A 21,257-nucleotide genomic window follows, 5' to 3' on the forward strand; every position below is an offset into this window, starting at 1 on the left:
TGCTTGCAAGTTCTGCTCTGGCTGTGTCTCCACTCCACCATCTATCAGATCAGGAAGGTTGCTGCGTGGCCAGGCCTCTGACTTGGAGTCTCAGGAAGTAGAGAGCCCTGGGGCACTGTCCCCTGATTATGCCAAGAGGTTTTCTTAGAACCAGCCCTGGGCAGTGGTGGGAAGGTGTACTCCAGGTAGCCACGGGACGGATGCTCCCTTTCCCAGAAACTTCAGGAGCTCCTTGGGTGGGGGTGGCTATGGAGCCCAAGCCCTGCCCTCACCTCTTTCACCCAACTCTGGTAGAGGCCATGGCCCTCTGCCAACTTCCTGGAGGTGGGTGTGGCACCCACTACTGGGGTCGGGGGTTGAGGATAAGTTCTAGGAGCTTCCTCTGAGCCCCTGAACCCTCTTCCCTCCCTAGGAAGAAAGAGATCCCTCTCCTAGCCCCCTGTCCCAGGGCCCAAGGCTTTGGCTCCCACAGTCCCCATCCTGGCGGGGCTGGTAGTAGGTGACTGGATGAGAAGAGCATGGTAAACGGGGGCGTGGGCCTTGGCAAGTACACTCCTTGGCCAATCAGCGGCCTGCCCAGCCGGCGGATTCAGTTACAAGCCAGAGATCACCCCATACTCCAGTCTCCTTCCTACTCCTCCCAAAGCTCCATTCATTGGCGCTGCTGCACCGGGTCTGCAGGGCACCGCTTCCGCTCAGCTGCTAAAGCTGCTGCCTCGTGGGCTGCCAGGGGTAGGTGTTCTGGGGGCTTTGTCTGACTGGGCTGGGCCAAGACGGAATGGGGATTCTGGTAGTGCTGTTAGGGATGCTGAGCTTCCTGGGAGTGGCTGTGGGGGGCTCATCTGTCCTCCTCTGGGACAGCACCTCCTGTCACTTGGCCAGGCCCATCTCCGGCAGCCCCTTGGGGACCCTGAGCTTTTTGGGCAAGAATGCCCGGGGACTGGCCCTGTTCCACACCCACTGGGATGGGCACGGGAGGCTGCAAGCTTGTAGCCAGCAAGATGAGCCAGAGCTCACTGCAGCCTTCAGTGCCCTCTGTGCTGGTGAGATCACCCGGGGCTCCTTTATCCACACCCCTGGACCTGAGCTGCAGAGAGCCCTGGCCACACTTCAGAGTCAGTGGGGAGACTGCCGAGGGACTGAAGAGGGTCCAGCAGCGGCTAGGGAGAAGCGTGCAGCAGGGGCCGGGAAAGAGCAAGCAGAAGGACACAGAGGAGTACCCAGCGGCATAGGACACCAGCGGTTGAAGAGAGGCTGGACCATGCCTGGCACGCTGTGGTGTGGAGTTGGGGATTCTGCTGGGAACTTCACAGAGCTGGGTGAGTGATGGGGATGTGGACAAGGGGGCAGGGGAGGGAAGCGCAGGCTTTTGCCCTGGCCCCCATTCTCCCAGGCTGTGTGTCCTTGGGGGAGTGAGTGACTTAACCACTGTCAACTTCAATGTCCTCATCTGTAAAATGGGGTGACCATAATAAGTCTCATCCTGGGTTGCTTGAATTAGGTCATAGAAGGGAAACGTCCTAGTCAAACCTCAGAGTCCTCATTAACCACCATCCTAGGGAGGGGGTAGACTGGGGTGCATCCTAGGTTGGCTGGGCCAAAATGCCATCACCTAAGAGGAGGCTTTATGAGGGCAAGGCGCCCAGTGGAATGGATACTGAGACCCAAAGGCCTGGGTTAGCAAATTCAAGCTAAGAAGGTCACTTCCTCTCTCTGAACCTTGGTTTTCTCACTTGTACAATGAAAGTGACATTTCCCTCACAGGGCTGCCATTAGCTTGGGTGTGGGAAGTGCCAGGCACTTGGGAAATGTTCAGTAAAAGGCACTATTGCTCAGATGGTGACAAACACAGATGACTTTTTTGCACCATCAGTACAGCTGTCTTTGTGCATGCATTGCGGGCTGGGGGAAGGCTTTGGCACCTGAGTTGGAGCAGACTGGCATCCTGGCAATGCCTCATTGTGCCAAAGAAAAAGGTTGCACCCTGCCTGTTTGCCATTCCATTCCATACACATTCATAACTTTGGAGTTTTATTTGGGGTGTGAGCTTGGGAGTTCTGGAGGCAGACTTTAGTTCCCCTGAGGAAGTCCCTTTCCTGGATAACCGCTCCTGGGTGGGCTGCCCAGCATTTGGACCTGCCCAGTAGAGTCTGCGCCTGGAGGCTCTCTTCAGGTTTTGAAACTGAGAGTCCCAAAGATGGAGAGTGGCCTGAGGCCACCCAGGGCATCTGCATCAGGGCTGGGGTGAGAACAAGGTCCCTGCTTCTTGCACTGGATGGTGGGTATAGCCCGTGTGTGGTGCCCAGGACCCTGCTGAGCTGGTGCCCTGCCCACCCCCCTCCGCTTCCTGCAGGGATCTTCCAGGGCCCTGATCTCTGCTGCCGGGAACATGACCAATGCCCACAGAACATCTCGCCCTTCCAGTACAGCTATGGTATCAGAAACTACCGATTCCACACCATCTCCCACTGTGACTGTGATGCCAGGTTGGCAGTGGGCAGAGAGGGTTGGGGACTCAGGGGTGGAGTAGTTCCTGGGTGCAGAAACTGGAATTCTAAAGAATCCTAAAGGATCAGCCAGCCAGACCCTCATCATGCAGGTGGGAAAGCTGAGCCCTAGGAGAAGAGACTCTGGGATCCCAAACCACCTGTATGGTAGTGGATGGGTGGGCTGGAGTAGGAGCCAGGTGGCTGGCTCTCTGTGGTCCAGGGACCTGAGTACCAGCTCTGGGGCAGGTTCCAGCAATGCCTGAAGAACCAGCAGGACTCCATCTCGGACATCGTGGGCGTGGCCTTCTTCAATGTGCTGGAGGTCCCCTGCTTCATGCTGGAGGAGCAGGAGGCGTGTGTGGCGTGGTACTGGTGGGGAGGGTATGTAGCTTCCCCCCTCAATCTCCTTCCCAGCCAGAGAGGGAGCCCAGCCTCCAAACCCAGGGAGGGAGGCCTGTCTGTATGTCTGTCCTCCAAGGAATGATGCCTCCTCCTCCCTGTCTTCTCCTCAGGACAGGGCCCAGGATGCAGACCTTCCCTGGGTGCCCAACACAACCCAGTGGGACAAGGGATGGGACTGGCAGAAACTTGGTCTCCATGGAGATGAACCTGGGGCTTATGGGAGGGGTATTGTGAGTTACCAATTGCCACCTTTCAGGTGCAGAACGTATGGCTCCATACCTCTTGCCCGCCTCCAGCCCAGGACCCTCTATAATGCCTCCTGGAGCTCCCCTGCCACCCCCCAGCCTCCCAACCTCCAGAACCCAGCCCCTAGCAAGCCACGACAGAAGCAGCATCCTCAGAAGCGACCACCACAATGGAAAGGGTCTAAGCACCCCAGCAAAACCAACACCACAGCTCTCCGGACCCCTGTGGCCTCCACCCAACCTGATATGTCCCCCACAGCCTGGCTGGAAGTCACCCATCCAGGCCTCCAGGGGCCATGGAATGGCCTAAAACCTCAGGGTGAGTTCCAAACCTAACTTTGGGGGTTCCTGATGTGGGAAGGTGTCCCTGCCTCTGTGCAAGGTCAAGGAGCCCTATGTTGCTTCCCTTCCTGTTCCAAACTCCTCCTGGGGTCTCCCAACCTCTCCCATCAAATCACACTACAGCCAGAGGAATTTTCATAAGCCCTAAACTTGACCATATCACTGCTCACTGAGCACCCACCATGGCTCCTCTTACCTCAGATGATGATGTCCCAGCACCCAGGGGGCTTAGGTACTGGTCCTGCAGACTCTCCTCCCCAGCTGAAACTCACAAACCTCATTTGGTTTTTCAAAAACAGCTTGCTCTCTCCCACCTCTGGGCCTTTGTGCATGCTGTTCCTTCTCCCTGGAGCACTCCCAACTTCTTCTCCTTGCCTTGGTTTAGCAGTCTATGCCTCCAAAAAGCCTTTCCTGACCACCCTCTTCCCCTATGGTGGCACTGCTGTGTGTGTCTGTGTGTGCGATGTGTGTATGTGATGTGTGTGGCACTCTGAGGGCATGAAGGGCATGAGACAGGGGGACACTGTGTTTGTTTGACTGAGTGTGTGTGCCTATGTTCCTCCTAAATGGCAGTGGGCATTGGAGAGCTTTGCTGGGGACTGGGCTCCCTTCATCACCATGCTCCCCCCACCCAGATGCCCGCCGGGCCTGCCGCAGCTTCCGCCACCTGGATCAATGTGAGCAGCAGATCGGACCTCTGGAAACAAAGTTCCAACTGCTCAATAGTGCCCATGAACCCCTCTTCCACTGCAACTGCACTCGCCGGTGAGACCTGTTTGGACCCTTGGGGGTGGGCAGCCTTTTGCCAGTCACTGAGAGGGGGCTGCTAGGTGGCCAGTTCCTGCCCTATCCTAACGCTGCCTCTGCCCTCAGCCTGGCACGCTTCCTGAGGCTCCACAGCCCACCTGCAGGCACTAGCATACTTTGGGAGCTGCTAGGCACAACCTGTTTCCAGCTGGCCCCTCCACTGGACTGTGCTGAGGGCACAGGGTAAGTCATGGAAGCCAGTAGGGAGGAGGCACTTTCCCAAGGGGTGGGCAAAGCCATGGAGAAAGGGGTTAGGGCACCTCTGAGCTCCATTTTCATCATACCCTACTCCCTGGTGCCCCGGGTTAAGCTCTGCAGTTGGTTCATATGGGTTGATGTTGACTCTTTCACTTCCTGTGTGACCTTGCAAGTTGAGTCACCTCTCCATGTCTCCATTTTCTTATTTGTAAAATGGATGTAGAAGCCAAAGAAATGGTGTGTGGGACACACATAGCCCAAGGCCTGTCTGGCACACAGTAAAAGGCTTGCTTGCTTGACTCTTACTTTTAACCTAAAGTCTCATTTCAATTCTGATTCCCAGGGCAAGCCCCTTGTTACCTCTCCCTTTTAACAAGTGAGGAAACCGAGGCCAAGATTGGCCTAGGCTTCTGCAGCCAGCTAATGGCAGAACTGGGGCCTCTAGATGCTAGCCCAGGTTTATTCTGCACCCTTCTAGATGTAATCCACCCTTCCCTGGCTCCAGCCTTGCTCCTCTCTAGGCCTTGGTCCCCTGTCTGCAGAGCAGGGTGGGATCCTTGGTAGCCATGACCACCTGCTCCACCTTTCTCTGCCCACAGCTGTTACAGAGACCCTAGGGCCATCAAGGTGTCAGCTCGGCACTTGCGGCGACTTCAGCAGAGGCGACTCCAGCTCTGGGGTACGGGCACAGATGAGGGGCAGGCATGGCCTTCAAATCACCCAAGAGCCCCCGTGTCATTCTATGACCGGTGTCTGCAGCTGACCCAGGCAGCCTGGAGACCTGATGGGCAGCAGAAATCCTAGAACCAGTGACCTCAGTTCCAGCTCTCCTGGGCACCAAACTGGACCTTGCCCCTGGCTCTGCTAGGCCCTGGGGGTCTTGGCCTCCTCTCCATATGTTAGATTGCAGCATGGCACAAGCCCTTGTAGACAGCCAGGAGGCTGGATGGGGGGAAGGGAGAGCAAGGCTGAAATGCTGGACCACATCTGCTGTGCTGAGCAATCTTGAGCTGGTGATACAACCCTTCTGTGCTTGGATGTGGTGTTCAGGAGCTCATTCTGGGGAATGGGGAAAGGGTAACTTATTACAGCAGCCTCAGGAGGTACTAGTAGGAGGTACATGTATCTCCAGGTTGCAAAATTAATCCATGTCTCAAGACCCTGCCCAGAAGAGCCCCAGCACCTATCTGCTGAGGCCTGAGGCAGCAGATCAAGGGATGGGATGTCACAGAAGTGCCTGTGTCTGACTACAGGAAAGGGGAGGGTGGCTAGAGAGAGATTCCCAACTCTTCCCCCCGTGGGGGACTCCCTTCTCTTAACAGCTGCCGTGCCCTTCTTGGCCCAGCCCTGGCCCAAATCTCCTCTGTTTCCTTGAGCAAGGGGCCTCTTCCACTCTGAGCCTTACTTTTCTCCTCTGAAAAAGGGGAGTGTAATCAGGACCTACCTCATAGGATTGTTGAGGATTAAGTAAACCAATACATGGACAGTGCTTAGCACCTTGTAAACGTTCCCTTCCTGCAACATAGAGCCAAACTGTGGTTAGGTGTCTGATTTCAAGAGGTTTACCTCCTGGAGGGCTCAGTTTGCCCATCTGTGAAAGGGGTTTAAGAACTGCACTGAACTCAGCACCACAACTCAGGGTTGTGGTGCATATTAAAAAGAGATGGCATGTGTCATATATACAGCTGGTGCCTGGTAATTGTCAGATCTGTCATCCTCTTGCCTCTTTTGTCTCATCCTCTGACTACCCCAACCCCCAGACTGCTAACAAGTTAGGAAGGAGTCAGGAGTGATTCTGGAGAATTTAATTTCTAATTGATGACCTCCAGGATTACCACCCCCATCCCAGATGGGGGCCAATAGGTGACTGTCACAGTGGAGGTGCCAGGACTCAGTTTGGGGGACCCCAGTTGGCCACCCCTGGCCAAGACAGAGTGGCAGGTGCAGATAAAGCTGGAGCAGCAGCAAGAGGGACACAGGTGGGTTTACAGACGATTGGGGCACAGTGGGAGCCACCTGGACCATCTGCCCATCCATCCTCAGGGCCCCAGGCCCCCTTCCTCCAGCCCCTGCCGGCCCTGAGGACTGGGAGACAGGCTATGGGGGGCTAGGGCCTCCCGATTAGGTCTCCAGGAACCACCACCACCAGGGTCAACAGTCTCCAGGCGCAAGGCAGGCAGCAAGCCCAGGCTTCGAGGCATAGATGGTGGGAAGGCCCAGGGACCAGGCAGCCCAGAGGGCCCCTCCTCACTACTGCCCCGGCTGCCACCATCATTGCCCCTGTCAGGGGCCACCCGAGGCAGGCGGCAGCTCTGAGGCGAGGGGCTGCGGCTGGCACCGCGGCGTTCACGGGATGAAGGCCGCAGGGCAAGGCCGGGGAAGCGGGCCAGGCCCGGGCTGCGGCTACGGTGTCTCTTGGACTTGCCAGGGCTGGGGCTGCGGGACTTGGGTGCAAGCAGCTCTAGGGTACTGTCATCCTCGTCCTCTGAGCTGGCACTTGAGCTATCTGTGCTGCTGCTGGCCAACTCCGAAGTAGGCAGCGAGATCTGGGGGGAAGGCTGGTTACTGGTGTGCCCCACTCCATAACCAGCCACTGATAGCATCTTGGAACCACTCCAGCCCTTCCCATTGGCAGACCCAGGAAGGTTAGGCTACTTACAGGAGATCATGGAACAGAATGTGGAGGCTGTGGCATTTGAACAGGGTCTTTTAGCACCCCAGATCCTGTGGTCTGACCTACTCACCTGGAAGGGCTCAGTGACACCAATGAGGATGCTGTGGGTGTGGCTATAATAGCCCAGTATGAAATCTCCATGGCCCTTGGGCAGTGACTCCTCACTGAAGGTCACCTGATGGGCCCAGGGCATAGGCCCAGGTTGGGGTCAGGGAAGTAGCCTCAAAGACTGCCCAAACCAAGTCCTGAGCCCCAAGGGCCACAGAGACTTCCTTCCACTCTCCCCCTCCCCTTAAGTACCTGGTAGATGTTCCCATCCACATCCTCATGTTTGGCCCAGACATAAGCCACATAATCCTTGAAGTGGCGGAAACCCACCTGGGATGAGAGGAATCAGGGTTGTGACTCCTATCACCTTATTCCAGTGACCCAGCCCCCTGGTGTTAACAACAAACTCTGGAAAAGCCAGTGATTCCCCCTGGGTACCCAGTTCCTCTTCCAGGCCCTCCCTTCCCCAAGTCACTGACCATCTATGCCCTTCTCACCCGGTACAAGCCGATCCAGTCCCAGGAGCTGCGGGCGAACACCGTTTCTATGCGGTACCTCACCACAGCCTGCTCTGGCCGCACCCACTCGTCTGCCACCTCCAGCCGCACTAGGGGCACGTCGTCTCTGTAAGCAAACTGCGCAGGGGCAGGGGAAACATCAGGGAAGACCCTCGAGTATCCCATGCACCTAGGGCCCTTGGGCCTGAGTCTGCACAAATAGGCTGTGATAAAGGGCCTTTGAAACCGTGTTACAGACTGGGAAACCGAAGCAGAATAGGTCTAGGATAGAGGCGTCCGTCAGCTAAGCACCCACCTCTTGATTTCAGCTCAGGTCATGATCTCACTGTTAATGGATTCAAGCCCCGCATTGGGCTCTGTGCTGACAGTATGGAGCCTGTTTGGGATTTTCTCTCTCTCATTCTCTCTCTCTGCCCCTCCTCCCCCCTCTCAAAATAAATAAACTTAAAAAAAAAAAAAACAAAACCCAAGCAGGTCTAGGATAAATGCCAGGCTTCCTGCCTCCAAATCCAGGGCTCTTTATGCCCATAGCCTCCTTAGGGCATAAGAATACAGCTTTGAAGTGAATAGTGTAGCCCTGTTTCAGTCATTGCTCTATCTCTGTCCCTCAGGAAAGGACTCAGATGGTGTGTCAGCCTCCAGCTTTTGTTTGCTCCCCTGTTTATGTGGTTTCAGGTTTCCCTCTCTCCTCAGCTTCTGAGCCAGGCTGTTCCGGAAGAAACCAGCACATCCTCTCCCTGTCCCTAAGTTCCTAATAGCAGGAGTTGGAGTGGCCTGGAGTGGCCTCTTAGAAATGCTCTCTAGGGCCTTGCAGGCCAAAACTCCCACTAAGCCCCATTCTGATTGTGTTGCTTTGGGTGAGAGACTTAAGTTCTCTGAGACTCAGTTTCCCTGACCAGTAAAACTGGGAGAAGAATTTGGATACCACAGGGCCTACTAAGGTATTCAAAGGGATGGCAAAGCCACAGGGACTGGCATGTACTAGGTGCTCAACAGGTAACATTCTGCAAGGGTCGGAGTCCTTGAGGAGGTAAGGTCAGGGTATCCAAAAGGAGCAGCACCCAAAAGGCACCCAAAAGGAGTGGTTCTGAAGGTGAGGCCCCTGATTGAAAGTGAAACTTCACACCCGAGTCTTTTACCAAAAATCATGGGAGGCCAGATGTGGGCAGATTCACATTCTCAGCTGAGGATACTGACCAATGTCCCCCTGACTGACCACATGACAAAGTAACCAGGGAAAACATTCTCTGGTCTACAGGGCTCCCTCTTATCAGATCAAGGGAATTGGAGAGCCCAGAGTTGGGTTTCAGGACTGGAAAGGCAGAATCTACCCTCCTCTGCTGCTAAGAGTATATGCAGCCTGGAGTACATGCCTACCCCACTGGAAGGCCTCAGTTTCCCCTATAGAAAAACAGAATGTTGGACTACATGGTCTCTCAGGTCCCATTCTGACATTCTAGCATTTCTCCTTTTTACTTTGCCAACCAGAGACCTCAAACCTAAACACAATGTTAAATTATTTTTTTTTATTTTTTAAATATTTTTATTTATTTCTAGGAGAGAGAGAGAGACAGCGTGAGCAGGGGAGGGTCAGAGAGAGAGGGAGATACAGACTCTGAAATAGGCTCCAGGCTCTGAGCTGGCAGTCAGCACAGAGCCCAACGCGGGGCTCAAACCCACGAACCGCGAGATCATGACCTAAGCGAAAGCTGGACACTTAACCAACTAAGCCACCCAGGCGCCCCACACAATGTTAAATTATAGTAACCAGAATTTAGCTTTGTATTTTTCATGTCTCTACTCCTCCTCCCCATTACTACCTCACTCATAGCGCCTGGCACATGGTAAAATGGTAAATAAATAATGAATGAAAACTATATGGAGTTTGAATAAACATTATGATTTTGCTGGTCTTATTACATACATAATACATAATGAATACATAAAGTGAACATAGGGTAACATAAATTACCCTAATCCTTTCTCAGAACAGAGTTAGGGATTAGTGGAAAAGGCATGGACTCTGAAATCAGGCTAGCTTGGGTGCAAATCCTGGTTCTTCTGTATATCGGCTGTGTGACCCTGTTGTGATGCTGTGCCTCTGAGCCTCCATCTCATCATCTGAAAATGGAGATCATAACCCACTTTCACTCTGCTATGATGAGTGAATGCTGCTGAGGGCAGATGCAAGGGATTACTGGTGGGCCATGGGATGCTGAGCTGGACCTGGGGATATCATGAGGGGAAGATAAGGCCAGGACTCACCTGCAGGACAAACTGGGCAGCCACAGGCTTGTGATCACTGACTGTGTATTCCATGTGGCTACGGTAGCTGTGCTGGGTCACCTGGAGACGGTGGCTTTCACGTCCTGAGGGGCTGGGACCCACACCTGGAGCCTTGACCTTCCACAGGATACGATCTGTCCAGGCTGGTTTCCGCTTCTTGGCACTGCAGTGGGCAGGGGTGACCCAAATTTCAGGGGATGGGGGTTGAGACATGGCCACCAGCATTACTTCTTGCCCCTCTTCCCTTTCTTCCCTATCCAGAAGACCTCAGCCCACATCTCCACCTCATCCCAGTACGGAGCTCACCTGGTATCATATTTGTTAGTGCCCACATCAAACTTGAAGGTGGGTGCAAAGTTGAGGGGCCCCTCCTGGAAGCCCTTCAGGATGGGCCAGGTGTTCTTGGCCATGTTGAGCTGTGAAGGTCCGAAAGGGCAGAATTGGACAACAGCTTGGATAGGGCAGATAAAGGCAAGGGCCAGAATCTAGGATACAAAAGTGTGCCAGGTCATGCTCTGTATGCTTGGTTTTGAGGGTGCGGGCTGGGATTCTGCACCTGGTCCTTCTCCCAGAGCTGGTGGAGCTGATCACTGTCAATGGCAAACTTGACGAAGTGCAGGTCATAGCTCTCAATGCGGAAGTTGAGGTCCCCAAACCAGAACACGAGGCTGTTGAAAGATCTGTTTGAAAGATCCTTCTCTACCCCCATCCAATGACAGCACTGGATGCCCCTAGTGATGATGCAGTAGGTGGGATGGGTGGCAGCAGATCTAACCTGCCAAGGAGCAGCAGGGAAATGTGGATCTAGAACAAGGTTAGGTTCTGGGGCCCTCAGCAAGGCCCCACCCCTCAGCAAAGCTTCACCCAACAGGCTTGGCCCTACCATCAAACTTACCAGCATTCGTGTTCCTAGATGTAGTTTGGGTGGTCACCCACCCCTATAGGCTCTGCCTCTCCCCACAAGGCCCACCCATGCTGGCCCTCAGGTCCCTGTGGCCAAGGTTTTGTATTCTGTCTTAAGAGAGCCACCCCTCCTTCACCAGCCCCGCCCATACTCGTGATCCAGGATGCCATGAGCCCCAGGCCCCTGGAACTGCTGGAGGCTAAGGATGGTCTGGAAGTTGTCCTTGCGCTGCTCTGCCTTGTCCATGTGCGCTGGCAAGTGGCAGTTCAAGAAGCAGAGCATGTGCCCAAAGGCCGCCAGTCGCACGCTCACTCCACCCTTGTTGCCCTTGGGAGACAGAGTGGAGCAGTCAAGGGCGGGTCCTAGGCAAATAGCTGAGGCACTGAGGGAGGCATAGAGAGGGGTGAGGCCAGCCAGCCCTTAGAAAAGGCTTAGAGAGGGGTGGGTTCTAGGGAAAGGACCAGAACACTGGGATGGGCCAGGGACAAAAAGAGGGCTGGGTCTAGAAAATGATGTGGGGTATTGGGTAGGGTTAGGAATCAGGGCAGGTATCAGGTTAAGGGGTGGAGCAAGGGGAGAGGACCTTGTCTATGCTTGGGGGACCAAGGAACTAATCTATAGACCCCTTGGGGCCCTGTCCCCTCCCAGGCTGCTCCCATGCTCACCCAATAGCCACCCAGGCCAGTGCGCGTGCAATCAGTCTGCACATCCCTCAGGAAGGGCAGGTGGTAGTACTTGGCGAACAGCAGCAGGATGACGCCCTGCATCCGCACAGTACTCACCTGCGGCAGGAGGCAACGAGGCTGAGAGACACCACACAGCTCTCCCGCCCCACTGTGCCTTTTCCCCCAGTCTTTCAGATCTGCTCCTCTATCCTCCTATTCCACGGACCCGGCAACAGAGGCCCAGCAGGCCCCACAGTAAGTCCAGGCAGAGCTAGGGGTCTCCAGGGGTCTCCACCCTTCCAGGGGCTGAGGGAGCCATTACCAGCACAAAGTTGAAGGGTGCCAGCGCATCCATGAAGAGCTCGCTCCACTGGTCTGTGAAGAGCGCATCCTTGAGCCGCTTGTTGATCATGGAGTTCACTTCCTGCAACCTGGGGGTGGGGTGGAGGTGGGGGATGAGGCTGCTATGGGGTTGGGGGTGACCTAGAAGCCCCTCCCATGGGCAAAGCTCTGGGAGGCACAAGGGGTTCAGGAGCGGGGTCCACATGCCCTGCCCCCTCACCCAATGGCAATCATGTCCGCCCCTTCACTGTCATCGCCACCGCTGCCCAGGTGGAGGAGGGATGTGACGTCATCAGGGGGCATGGCGGTGCCCACGTTCCACGTGACCACAGTGATCCTGGGGGTGGGGGTGTAGGAGGGGTTACCACTGGGCATCACTCCCTCATATTCAACCTCCCTCCCATAGGGCTCTTTCTGGGGAAATAAACTGAGGCAGGTGTGGGTGTGAACTCTCAGAAGGACTGTGGACCCAATATTCCTCCTATCAGATTTTCCCAGAGGCAAGGACGGGCAAGACCCTTAGCAAGAGATACCATCTTCTAAAGATCCCACAGTAGGCCCGGCACCCGCAAGGAATCTTCCTCATGGAAGTAAACTGGGGCAGTGTAGGGTAAGCCACACTAGAAGAATAGCCACTTTTAGAGCTCAAGTCCCACCAACCCTCCTTGGGAGAGGGCCCCCTCACCAGAAGCCGGGGTCGCTCTTGCAGGTAGGCTGAGCTGACCAAGAGGATGATGAGGTGGATGTAGAAGGGGAGGTGGTGACCGGAGCTGGAGTTTCTCGGGGCTGAACACTGGGGCTCAAGTGCCCACTAGTCCCTGCCCCCTTGGTGCTAGGCCTGGGGAGGGCCATCTCAGGGGCTGGGGGGACACAGGGGGAGCGGTTGGGGGAGAGGGTGGGAGACCTGGGTGGCTTGGGCAGAGGTGGGGGCACAGTCTGTGCCAAGGAGGCCCCTGGCCGGAAGGTGGGGGACAGAAGTCCTGGGGAACGGGTGGTAGGCTCTGGAGGGCTCTGGCTCACATCCAGAGGCAAGGTCTGAGGTGGTCGGGGCAGGACAGGATCCTCAGGGCTGTTGCGGGGGGCCTCAGGCCGGGCTCTGAATGAGGGGGAGATCCGGGGGTCTGGGGGTGTTTGGATTAAGGATGTGGAGCCCGTAAGATCAGATGTCTGAGCTGAAGGCTGGAGATGCCCTTCAGAAGAGGGGAGAGGTTTAGGGGCTGGGGCATCCCTCTGTTTAGCTGGTGTCCATCCCACAGAGGCCGGGGTTGGTGTCACAGATGCTGGAGCCAGGGCCTGTTCCTGAGAGGATGACAAAACTGGACTGGGCACTGGGGAAGAGTTGGAGGGGGGCTGTGGGGTCTGTTCCTCACATGCCAGGGCCAGGCTCAGGCCCGAAGCAGCCAGTGCTGGCTTGGGTCCCACGGAGGCAGGTGGCACCTGCTTCTGGTCCCTGGATGTTGGAGTCAGCCTGTGCCCCAGGGTGGCTGGGGGAGGCCTCGGCCCTGCTGAAGCAGATATTACCAGCTGCCCCAGGGATGTTGGAGGCAGGACTGAGCCTGAGGTCACTGGGGGAGGCTTCGGCCCAGCCGAGGCAGACATGACTAACTGGCTCACAGAAGTTGGAGCCAGGCTGGAACTGCGGCAGGCAGGAGCTGTTTTCTGCCTGCCAGGGGTAGAGAGTGGAGTCAGGATGGGTCGGGGAGACACCAGAGCCAGCCTTGGCCCCTCTGTGGTAGGTGGCATAGCTGCTCGTGGCCCCACAGGTGCTAAAGCCAATCTTGGTTCCGAGGGTACTGGGGCTGCATTCTCCTTCGCTGGGAGCTGAAAACTTGAGTCCACCTTGCAGAAGACAAGTCAAAGACTCAGGGTAGCCCTAACCAGAGGCTTGTGCCCCAACTTCCATAGAGACCCCAGCCAAGTCCATCTAGCTAAGAAAGGCACATCTTTGCAAGGAAGTTCTTCCTAATTTCTCACCTCAATCCATTCTGCTGCGAATCAGCTTCTATTTTGGAGGAAACAGGATGCAGAACCTTATCCTTTCCCTCAAGTTTGACACCTCTCCTAGATGGGGAAACTAAGACCCCAACTCAAATGAGGCAGGGTATGAGTTTGAACCTAAGGGTTATCTCCTTGCCTTCCTGACTGACACCTACCTCCTGGTCATGTTGGAGGGTCAGACGGCTGGGGCCGTCTTCCCTCAGCAACCTTCCTTGCATTTCCTGCTACTCCCCTGGCTAAGGGGTACTGACCTGACATCCCAGATCTGCTCTCTCTGGACACTTTGGGTCTAGCTTACTAAATACCCCTCCTTCCCTTCACAGGACTCAGGAACCCTCAGGTTCATTGCTGCCGAGCATCCCAAACTTCTTGGTCCTGGTCCTGTTTGTCCTCCTCACCAGTACGCATAGTTTCATAAAGGATCAAGACCCTAGGGCTAAGACTGGCCACCAGGCCAATTCCAAGCCCAGCCAATTCCAAGCCCAGCTCTGTGTGACCTCGGGCAAGCATCTCTCTGCCCAGGACCTCAGTTTTTGTCTGTAAAATGAAGGAATCTGGTGAAGGGTCCCTGGCTACACCTTGTTTCTGAGAAGCCTTGGTCTCATAGTCTCTGCATTTATGACCCCAACATTTGCTAGGATTTCATTTGAGCCCATGGAATCATCCATTCTCATCAAGTGTGATTCTAACATTCAAAGTCCAGAATTCTGTTGATTCTGGCATTGCACTTCTCTGTGCCCAATTTGTACCCTCTCCCCATCTCCCCTACCTTTGAGGACAGGCAAGCAGGTATCCTCTTTTTGTCTGGCAGGTGGAGTGGCCGGGGGTGGGGGGAAGGGATGAGGCCCTGCCAGGACCTCCTCCCCCTTCCCATCTGTCCTCTGTTTCTGATGCCCCTGTCTCCAGAAGACAGGATAAAACGTCCTTTGCCAGGGAGAGCAGAAGGTTTACGCTCACCCTGAGGTGGCCCCATTCCTGCCTCCAGACATGCAGCTTTGTCTGTGTCCGATGTCCTTCTCGGTTCAAAGAATCTGAAACTCTGCCTCCACCTTCCTCCCCAAACTTAGCTCTTTGAGGCTGCATTTTGGGTATCCTCCTTGGCTCCAAGTGTCCCCCCAACCACCACACCGCCTCCAGCACTAACAACTTAGACATCCCAGATGTCACTGTTTTAGTCTTCAGGGACAAACCTCCTCATTTTGCATTGGTTCAGAGAGAACAAGCAACTTGCCCAAGGTCACACAGCAAAGCTGGAGCACAGCTGGATTCCCTGACACCCATTCCAGGGTTCTCCTGGGGGCTCCTGGATATGGGTAACTCCATCTCTCTCTGGGTGTCCCATCACTGCCCTCTCAGTCCCCAAAGTGTTCTATTTGCCTAGCCCCTGCTTGGGTAGAGGAGAGAGCCAGCCCCTCAGCCAGGGGCACCAGGGTGCCTGCGGTGTATGGGGGTGTGTGGGACCAAGGATCAGGGATGGGAGGGCTAGGTTTTAGGGGTCTTACCTTGGAAGGTGCCTCAGTTTGAGAAACCCCATGGGGCATGGGCAGGGGACCCAGGCCAGTCCGGGTCCCTGGCCTCCTGCTGCCACTGCTGCTCTGGCCCTCCATGTCTGCAGCCCCTAGCAGCCCGGGCTCCCTTGGGCTCTGGCTCTAGCTCCTCCGCTCCCGGGAACCAGTGATGTCATCAGCCGTTTCAACCTGCTGAGAATTTAAAGGCACAGGCACCCACTTCCCAACCTAGAAGTGGCCAAGGCAAGGTGGCCTACCCTCTGGGAACGCTTCAGGCTGATTGCTGAAGCTGAAATGGCCATGGGGCAGGGTGGCGAGTGTACCCATTGGCCTGGCCTGGGTCCCAACTGGCAGCATGGAAGAGGCTGTCTGTCTGTCCCCACCCTCCTGCCAGTAGGCCTGGTTGGCCTTACTCAAGGGTAGGATACTACCACACCTGAGGGTAATGTAGAGACAGGTAACTCAGAGGTCAACACCCTTTTCAGGATGGCAGAGACACCTGAGTTCCTGCCATGACCCTGTGACCTTCCTGACTCCCTGCCAGCCCAGGACTTGCTTTGGCCCCAACCTTTGCCCCATATTCAGGCCTTGGTGCCCGCCCCTGTCTGGCTTGATTCTTCCCATCCCAGAGCCAGACATTCAGGCTCCAGCCTCTGGAGTCCCCTCCCATTTCAGCCTCAGAGCCGCCCCCTGCTACTCTGCAGACATTTTGTCATTAGCCCCAGTTGCTTCCACAGCTCGGCCCCCTCTCATCTTTTTCTCCAGTGCTCACTGGGTGTGTGGTTTGGGTGAGGGACTAACTTAAGGTCACCTGGTGAGCTGGGGAGGTCTTGGGAGTTTCAGTGAAGAAAGGGAGATTTCTTAGTGACCTAAGACCATCAGGAGCCAATTGGGGTATCTGGGGGTAGGGAACTAGGGTGGAGAAAGGCCCAGCAATGGGGAAAAAGACTGGCAGGTCAAAAATAGGCTTGGGAAACCTCGAAGGCCAGGACCCAGCATTGGGTCTAGGGAAGTGTTTGCTGAATGAGCGGTTGACTCAATCACTGAGTGAGAAGAGTGAATGAGTGACAGGGCTCAGAGGTGGCCAGCTTCTGTCTCCTTCCCTCTCATACTCTTATCTGCTAAGCAGCCCCTGAAATCCTGATTCTTCTGGAATTGCTCAATTGTTCCAAGAGGAGTGATCTCACTCAGTTTAGGCAGAAAATGTGCAGTTTTGTACCCAGAGCTCTCTGTTGGTTAACAGTCACCTCTGTATCCCCATGGGACTGTGTGGTCCCCTGCGTGAAAGTCATGTGGACACATGCCTCTTCCCCTTCTCCTGGATGGGCTTCCCACCTCTGTTTGACTGTCTCTAGATCAAGCCTGTGTTTCTAGGCCAGTGTCTCTGTGAAGCTGGAATTTGCAGGGTCAGAGGCCCAGGGCATGTTAGAGCCCTGGAGTAGAAAGGATTTGGGGTGATGAAGGGTGGTGGAAGTGATGGTTACAGGGGAGGTGACTGTAGTGGTGGAGATAATGAGGTACGTAAGTATGATGTTGGAAGTGGAAGACTGACACAGATGATGGAGGCTGTGGTGATGGTTTGGATAAATGAAGGTGCTACCAGTTATAGACGTTGGCAATGGTCGAGAGGTAGTAGAATGAAGGGACGGTGGTGATGGTGATGAGGGTGATAGTAATGGGTGGAGGAAAGGTGGGGGCAAGGAGGCAGTGGGGGGGGGTTATGTTGATGCAGGAAGAGGTGGTGGTGGTAGAACTGAAGGTGAAGGTGGAGGTGGTGTTGATGGAGGAGGTGAGAGTGGACATGTGGTGGTGCTCAGGCCACCAAAGAGGGAAGGACAATTTGAACTTAACTCTGCCCAATCCTCTAACTTCTATTGTACAGAAGAGAAAGCTGAGGCCCCCATGAGTACTGGCCTTGGATGCAATCCTGGAAATGGAGTGGGGGCAGGGACTGGGATCCATCATAGGGCTCAGCCATCCAGGTCTGGGACAGGGTCATCAATGTCCTTCGGAAGCCAGGCAAATGTCATGCAAATGAGCAAGCAGAGGGTTCCTGCACATTGCAGGGCAGCCCAGGACTTTCTATCATCTTCCCTCCCTGAAGTCAGATCCCATAGGGAATTATGTTTCTGGCCTTGGCACTGACTTACTTGGGGAGGGCATTCAGGTTCCTGATTTGTGTAAGGGAGATAAAATGGTAGATACCACCTAAGGTTGCTGTGAAGATACAAGATAACACACATGAAGTGTTTAGCATGGAGTCTGGCACAAGCAAGCCTTCCATAAGTGCAGCTGGTCTGAAGCTATCATCACTAGTGCCATCATTGTCATCAATATCACTATCATCATCATCTGCTCCAACCTGCCCATTTGGTAGATCTGAAACTGAGGCCCAGTGTTAGTTGCATTCCTGGGAGGAAGGGAAAGGGGCTCTGAGACCCAGACAGCTTTGTCAGGGAAGGGGGCGGGGGGCGGACCATGGCTGAGAAGGAAGCAGGGTGAGAGCTATATTTGAGCTCCTGGCGTGATGACTAAGGAGGTTGATAACAGGCTCTGGGGCTCCGGGCGGCAGGCTGGGGGCAGCTGCCAGGGAGAACCGCCCCCCTGGAGACGGCTGTCTCCAAAGGCCCCTCCTGGCGGCCTCCCTTCCCTCACTCCAGGGAGTAGGGGGGTGGTGTACTGAGACATAGGGTACATCTTGTCCAACCCCCTCTTGGAAACTTAGTGTTACCCTTCAGGCTGTTTAGGTCAGGAATAGGAAAGGAGGGAGCTGATGATTGACAAATTATCTCACTCATAGTAACCCTGCGAGGATGGTAATAAGATCCCCATTTGACAGAGGAAGAAACTGAGCTATAGGGATTACACAGCCAATAGGGAACAAAGCATAAGGTTCCTGGGGAGGGAGTGAATAATTCTCTCCCATAGAAGTGACTGTTGAACTCCTTCATTGAAGGACAGTCAGTGTTGCCAAATTGGAAAAAGGAGAAGTGTCCTAGGAAGCAGAGGCAAAAGAATGGAGTGTGGAAGGTCTGGGCTATGAAAGGGTGCAAAATTTGGATATGTGCCCTCATGGTCCTTTGGTTCAGAGTAAATCCACCATAACAGGGAAGGCAGACTTTCTCTTTCCTATTCCTCTTCCTTGAGCCACTTACTAGGTGCCCTGAGGATGGTAATGGTACAAAAGTGTCTGCCCTCCTTCCTTTGGTTCCCTGGCCACTCTGACCCAGGCACACAGTGGGGGAGGTCATACTATGGCCACTAGCTGATAAATCTCTGAAGATGTACAGTGTGCCATAGGGTATTTTGGGAAGGTAGAAGAGGTAAGCATTAAGGATGGCTTCCCTGAGAAGGAAGTATAATATACAGGACACAGAGGAACATTTCTCCTCCCTTCACTCCAGGGTTCCTTACTGGAACTGAGTGCCACATGTTATGTCATTGTCTCCTTATTCTCATGAGAGAGAGAGAGAGAGTCATCCTCACTCCCATTCTGCCCCATGGGAAACGGGTTCAAGGAGGAGTGACTTTCCCAAGGTCACACAGCTGGAGCTGAGCTCAGGCATCACTTCTCCCTCCCTTTAGCTCCCCCTCCTCCCAGACAGCCCAGCACCCGTTGTCAGCTGCTCTGAAGTGAGTGGCTATTTTTACTCTGGTGCGAGGGGATCTTGGGCAGCAGAGCCATGTAGGTTAGAAGGCTCTAGGACACTGGTTTCAGAAGGAAAGAGGAGGCTTCCTGCAAAAATATAAGCTTGCTTGGGGGCTGTTTTTTTCCTGCAAGCTGATCTGCCCCTCGCGCCCATACATCCAGAAATTGCTTTTCTAGAGTTCAAAACAGTGCATAGAGTCAAACTAAACCCTGGCCCTGATCCCAGATCCAATTTGAGCCCTAAATTTGGTGTTAACAGTCTTGATCCCATGCCACAACTAAACCTAACCCTACCCTGACCAAAGTCATAGACTGAACCCCGACTCTACTCACGTACTGAGCCTGATCTGAGTCCAAGGCTGATGCATCCCCTAAGGCTGATCCCAACTTGAGACCTTGATTCTAGATCCAGATTGAGCCCTGATCCTCACCTAAGACTGAGCCATAGTCACAGACTGAATTCTAATCCTAGTCCAGACTTACCCATGATTTAAGACTGAGCCCCAACCTCCGGTCTAGACTGAACTCTGAGTCTAGTCATTAACTAAACCCTGAACCTGGTGGCATATTGAGCTATGGTCTTGGTCACAGACTGAGCGCTGAGCCAAATCATTGATTGAATCCTGACCTCAAAATGAGCTCTGACCCAAAGTAATACAATTTTGGTTGCACACTGAGCCTGGCTTCAGATTATGCATGGAATTTGGTCAAAGGCTGAGCCCTGAGTATAGTCATAGACTGAGCATTGATCTTAGTCACAGACTGAGATCCAAGCCCAGTTATTGACTGAGTCCTGCCCTGACTCCAGCCCCAGATTCAGTTCTAAACTTGGCTTTAAACTAAGAGCTGCCTCAGACCGTGAGCCTGACCCCATCACAGACTAAAGCCCAAACCCAGACCCATTTGAGGAAGGCTGCTAGCCTAGCATTACAAAATGCCACATAAGAGCATGGATTACAAGCAGAAATCTGTTCTGGGAGATCCTGGGTCTCCCATGGGTACTGATGCCAGAGTGTTCCTGGTATTGTTATGGCCAGTGTCTCTACCACTGGTTCCACTGGCTGGCTAGTCAACCCTCAGCAGCCCAGGCTGTGGCCCTTCTAGGCCACAGCATCTAGGTTAATGCAATGAGAGTGGTTTGGTGGCATGTGTCCAGTGAACAATGTGGGCCCATGAGGCACTGAGGTTTGGCTCTGTCAGCAGAAAAGCCACAGGCTTCATAGGGCCACGAGCGCCAGCCACTCTGAGGCTCTTGCTAAGGTATGGGGTAAGGTTGGGGGAACCCATGGCATTTGTCCCATTATTTTGTAAATAATGTTTATGGTTTATATTTTGGTGATACGTATTTATTATGGAAAATACACAAAAAATATAAAGGAGAAAAAATTCACCCTATAATTTCATCTACCAAGAGATGACCATTTTGGCTTCTTGGCTTGATTCCTCCTAGATTTTGTTATTTGGTATATGTATCTTTATATGTATATTTTATAAAATTGGTAGGCTACTCTGTTGATGCTACAACATCCATTGGAGCCCCATAGCCTTGATAGGCTTCTGGAATGGGTCTCAACTGGTTAAGGCAATGAGCAATTTCCATTCCCCTAGCCACATGATTGGATCATGTATGGACAAGTGAGATATAAGGAGACTTTTTCTAAGGGCTATTGGGAAAGAAAGCTTGCTTTCTCTCCTAAGAAGTTTACCAAAAAAGATCATCTTCCCTTGATTAAATACAAATAAAGAAGTCTGTGGTCCTGTTGGCAGCCATCTTGACATCATGCAGGTAACTGGCCTAACGACAAACTGACACTATGGAAAGCAGAATGGGGAGAGATCAGGTCTTGGTGACTTTGTTAACAGAATCAAACTTCACCTGAAGCCCTCCCTGCCATTGAACTTTTTTGTTATTTGAGCCAACAGACTTCCTTTATTTTTTAAGTCAGTTTAACTTGGGATTTCTATGACTTGCAGCCCAAAGCATCACAACTCCCAAATGATATTACTGTTTTATAGCTTAACTTTTATACCATAACTATGAACATTATCCATGTCATTCAACACTATGCAGCATCATTTAAAACAACGGCATGATTTTCTATCCTTTGGATATCCTTAACTCATTCCCTGATGTGACATGCTTAGGTTGTGTCTCCAGTTTTTCACTATTATAAGCAGTGGG

At 53.8% G+C, this 21,257-nt stretch overlaps 2 protein-coding genes across 4 annotated transcripts; one reads left to right on the plus strand and one right to left on the minus strand.

Moving 5' to 3' along the window:
• Positions 1-778: 778 nt before the first annotated feature.
• PLA2G3 (phospholipase A2 group III) lies at positions 779-5,822 on the plus strand. The gene is made up of 7 exons (XM_077761502.1): positions 779-1,319; positions 2,354-2,486; positions 2,736-2,870; positions 3,148-3,455; positions 4,114-4,243; positions 4,352-4,468; positions 5,083-5,822. Exons 1-7 carry the CDS (start codon positions 779-781, stop codon positions 5,285-5,287), a joined length of 1,569 nt encoding a protein of 522 aa, XP_077617628.1. The 3' UTR covers positions 5,288-5,822.
• Positions 5,823-6,273: 451 nt separating this feature from the next.
• On the minus strand, positions 6,274-15,525 carry INPP5J (inositol polyphosphate-5-phosphatase J). 3 transcript variants are annotated; one of them, XM_077761503.1, is made up of 13 exons: positions 15,421-15,525; positions 12,606-13,759; positions 12,141-12,257; positions 11,901-12,009; positions 11,579-11,695; positions 11,065-11,240; positions 10,566-10,677; positions 10,316-10,425; positions 9,989-10,172; positions 7,703-7,840; positions 7,458-7,535; positions 7,228-7,332; positions 6,274-7,029 (listed from the first exon to the last, which is right to left on the minus strand). In XM_077761503.1, the coding sequence occupies exons 1-13, from the start codon at positions 15,523-15,525 to the stop codon at positions 6,523-6,525; spliced, it is 3,012 nt and encodes a 1,003-aa protein (XP_077617629.1). In that variant the 3' UTR covers positions 6,274-6,522. The 3 variants fall into 3 exon arrangements, with proteins under 3 accessions (XP_077617629.1, XP_077617630.1, XP_077617631.1); XM_077761504.1 differs by lacking the exon at positions 11,579-11,695; XM_077761505.1 differs by lacking the exons at positions 7,228-7,332; positions 15,421-15,525 and having other exon boundaries at positions 12,606-13,713.
• Between the last annotated feature and the right edge of the window lie 5,732 nt (positions 15,526-21,257).

This window comes from Crocuta crocuta, unplaced genomic scaffold, assembly GCF_008692635.1.
Source record: "Crocuta crocuta isolate KB4526 unplaced genomic scaffold, BGI_CrCroc_1.0 scaffold348, whole genome shotgun sequence".
Lineage (NCBI taxonomy): Eukaryota > Metazoa > Chordata > Mammalia > Carnivora > Hyaenidae > Crocuta > Crocuta crocuta.

Excerpts from the sequence above, each read along its gene's own strand:
- PLA2G3 (XM_077761502.1), top strand. The coding sequence starts at position 779 with ATGGGGATTCTGGTAGTGCTGTTAGGGATGCTGAGCTTCCTGGGAGTG. Across the intron at positions 2,871-3,147 it reads GCGTGGTACTGGTGGGGAGG|GTGCAGAACGTATGGCTCCA; the intron begins GTATGTAGCTTC and ends GCCACCTTTCAG. Across the intron at positions 4,469-5,082 it reads GACTGTGCTGAGGGCACAGG|CTGTTACAGAGACCCTAGGG; the intron begins GTAAGTCATGGA and ends CTCTGCCCACAG.
- INPP5J (XM_077761503.1), bottom strand. The coding sequence starts at position 15,525 with ATGGAGGGCCAGAGCAGCAGTGGCAGCAGGAGGCCAGGGACCCGGACT. Across the intron at positions 7,333-7,457 it reads TGGATGGGAACATCTACCAG|GTGACCTTCAGTGAGGAGTC; the intron begins GTACTTAAGGGG and ends TGGGCCCATCAG. Across the intron at positions 7,030-7,227 it reads GTGTCACTGAGCCCTTCCAG|ATCTCGCTGCCTACTTCGGA; the intron begins GTGAGTAGGTCA and ends CCTTCCCCCCAG.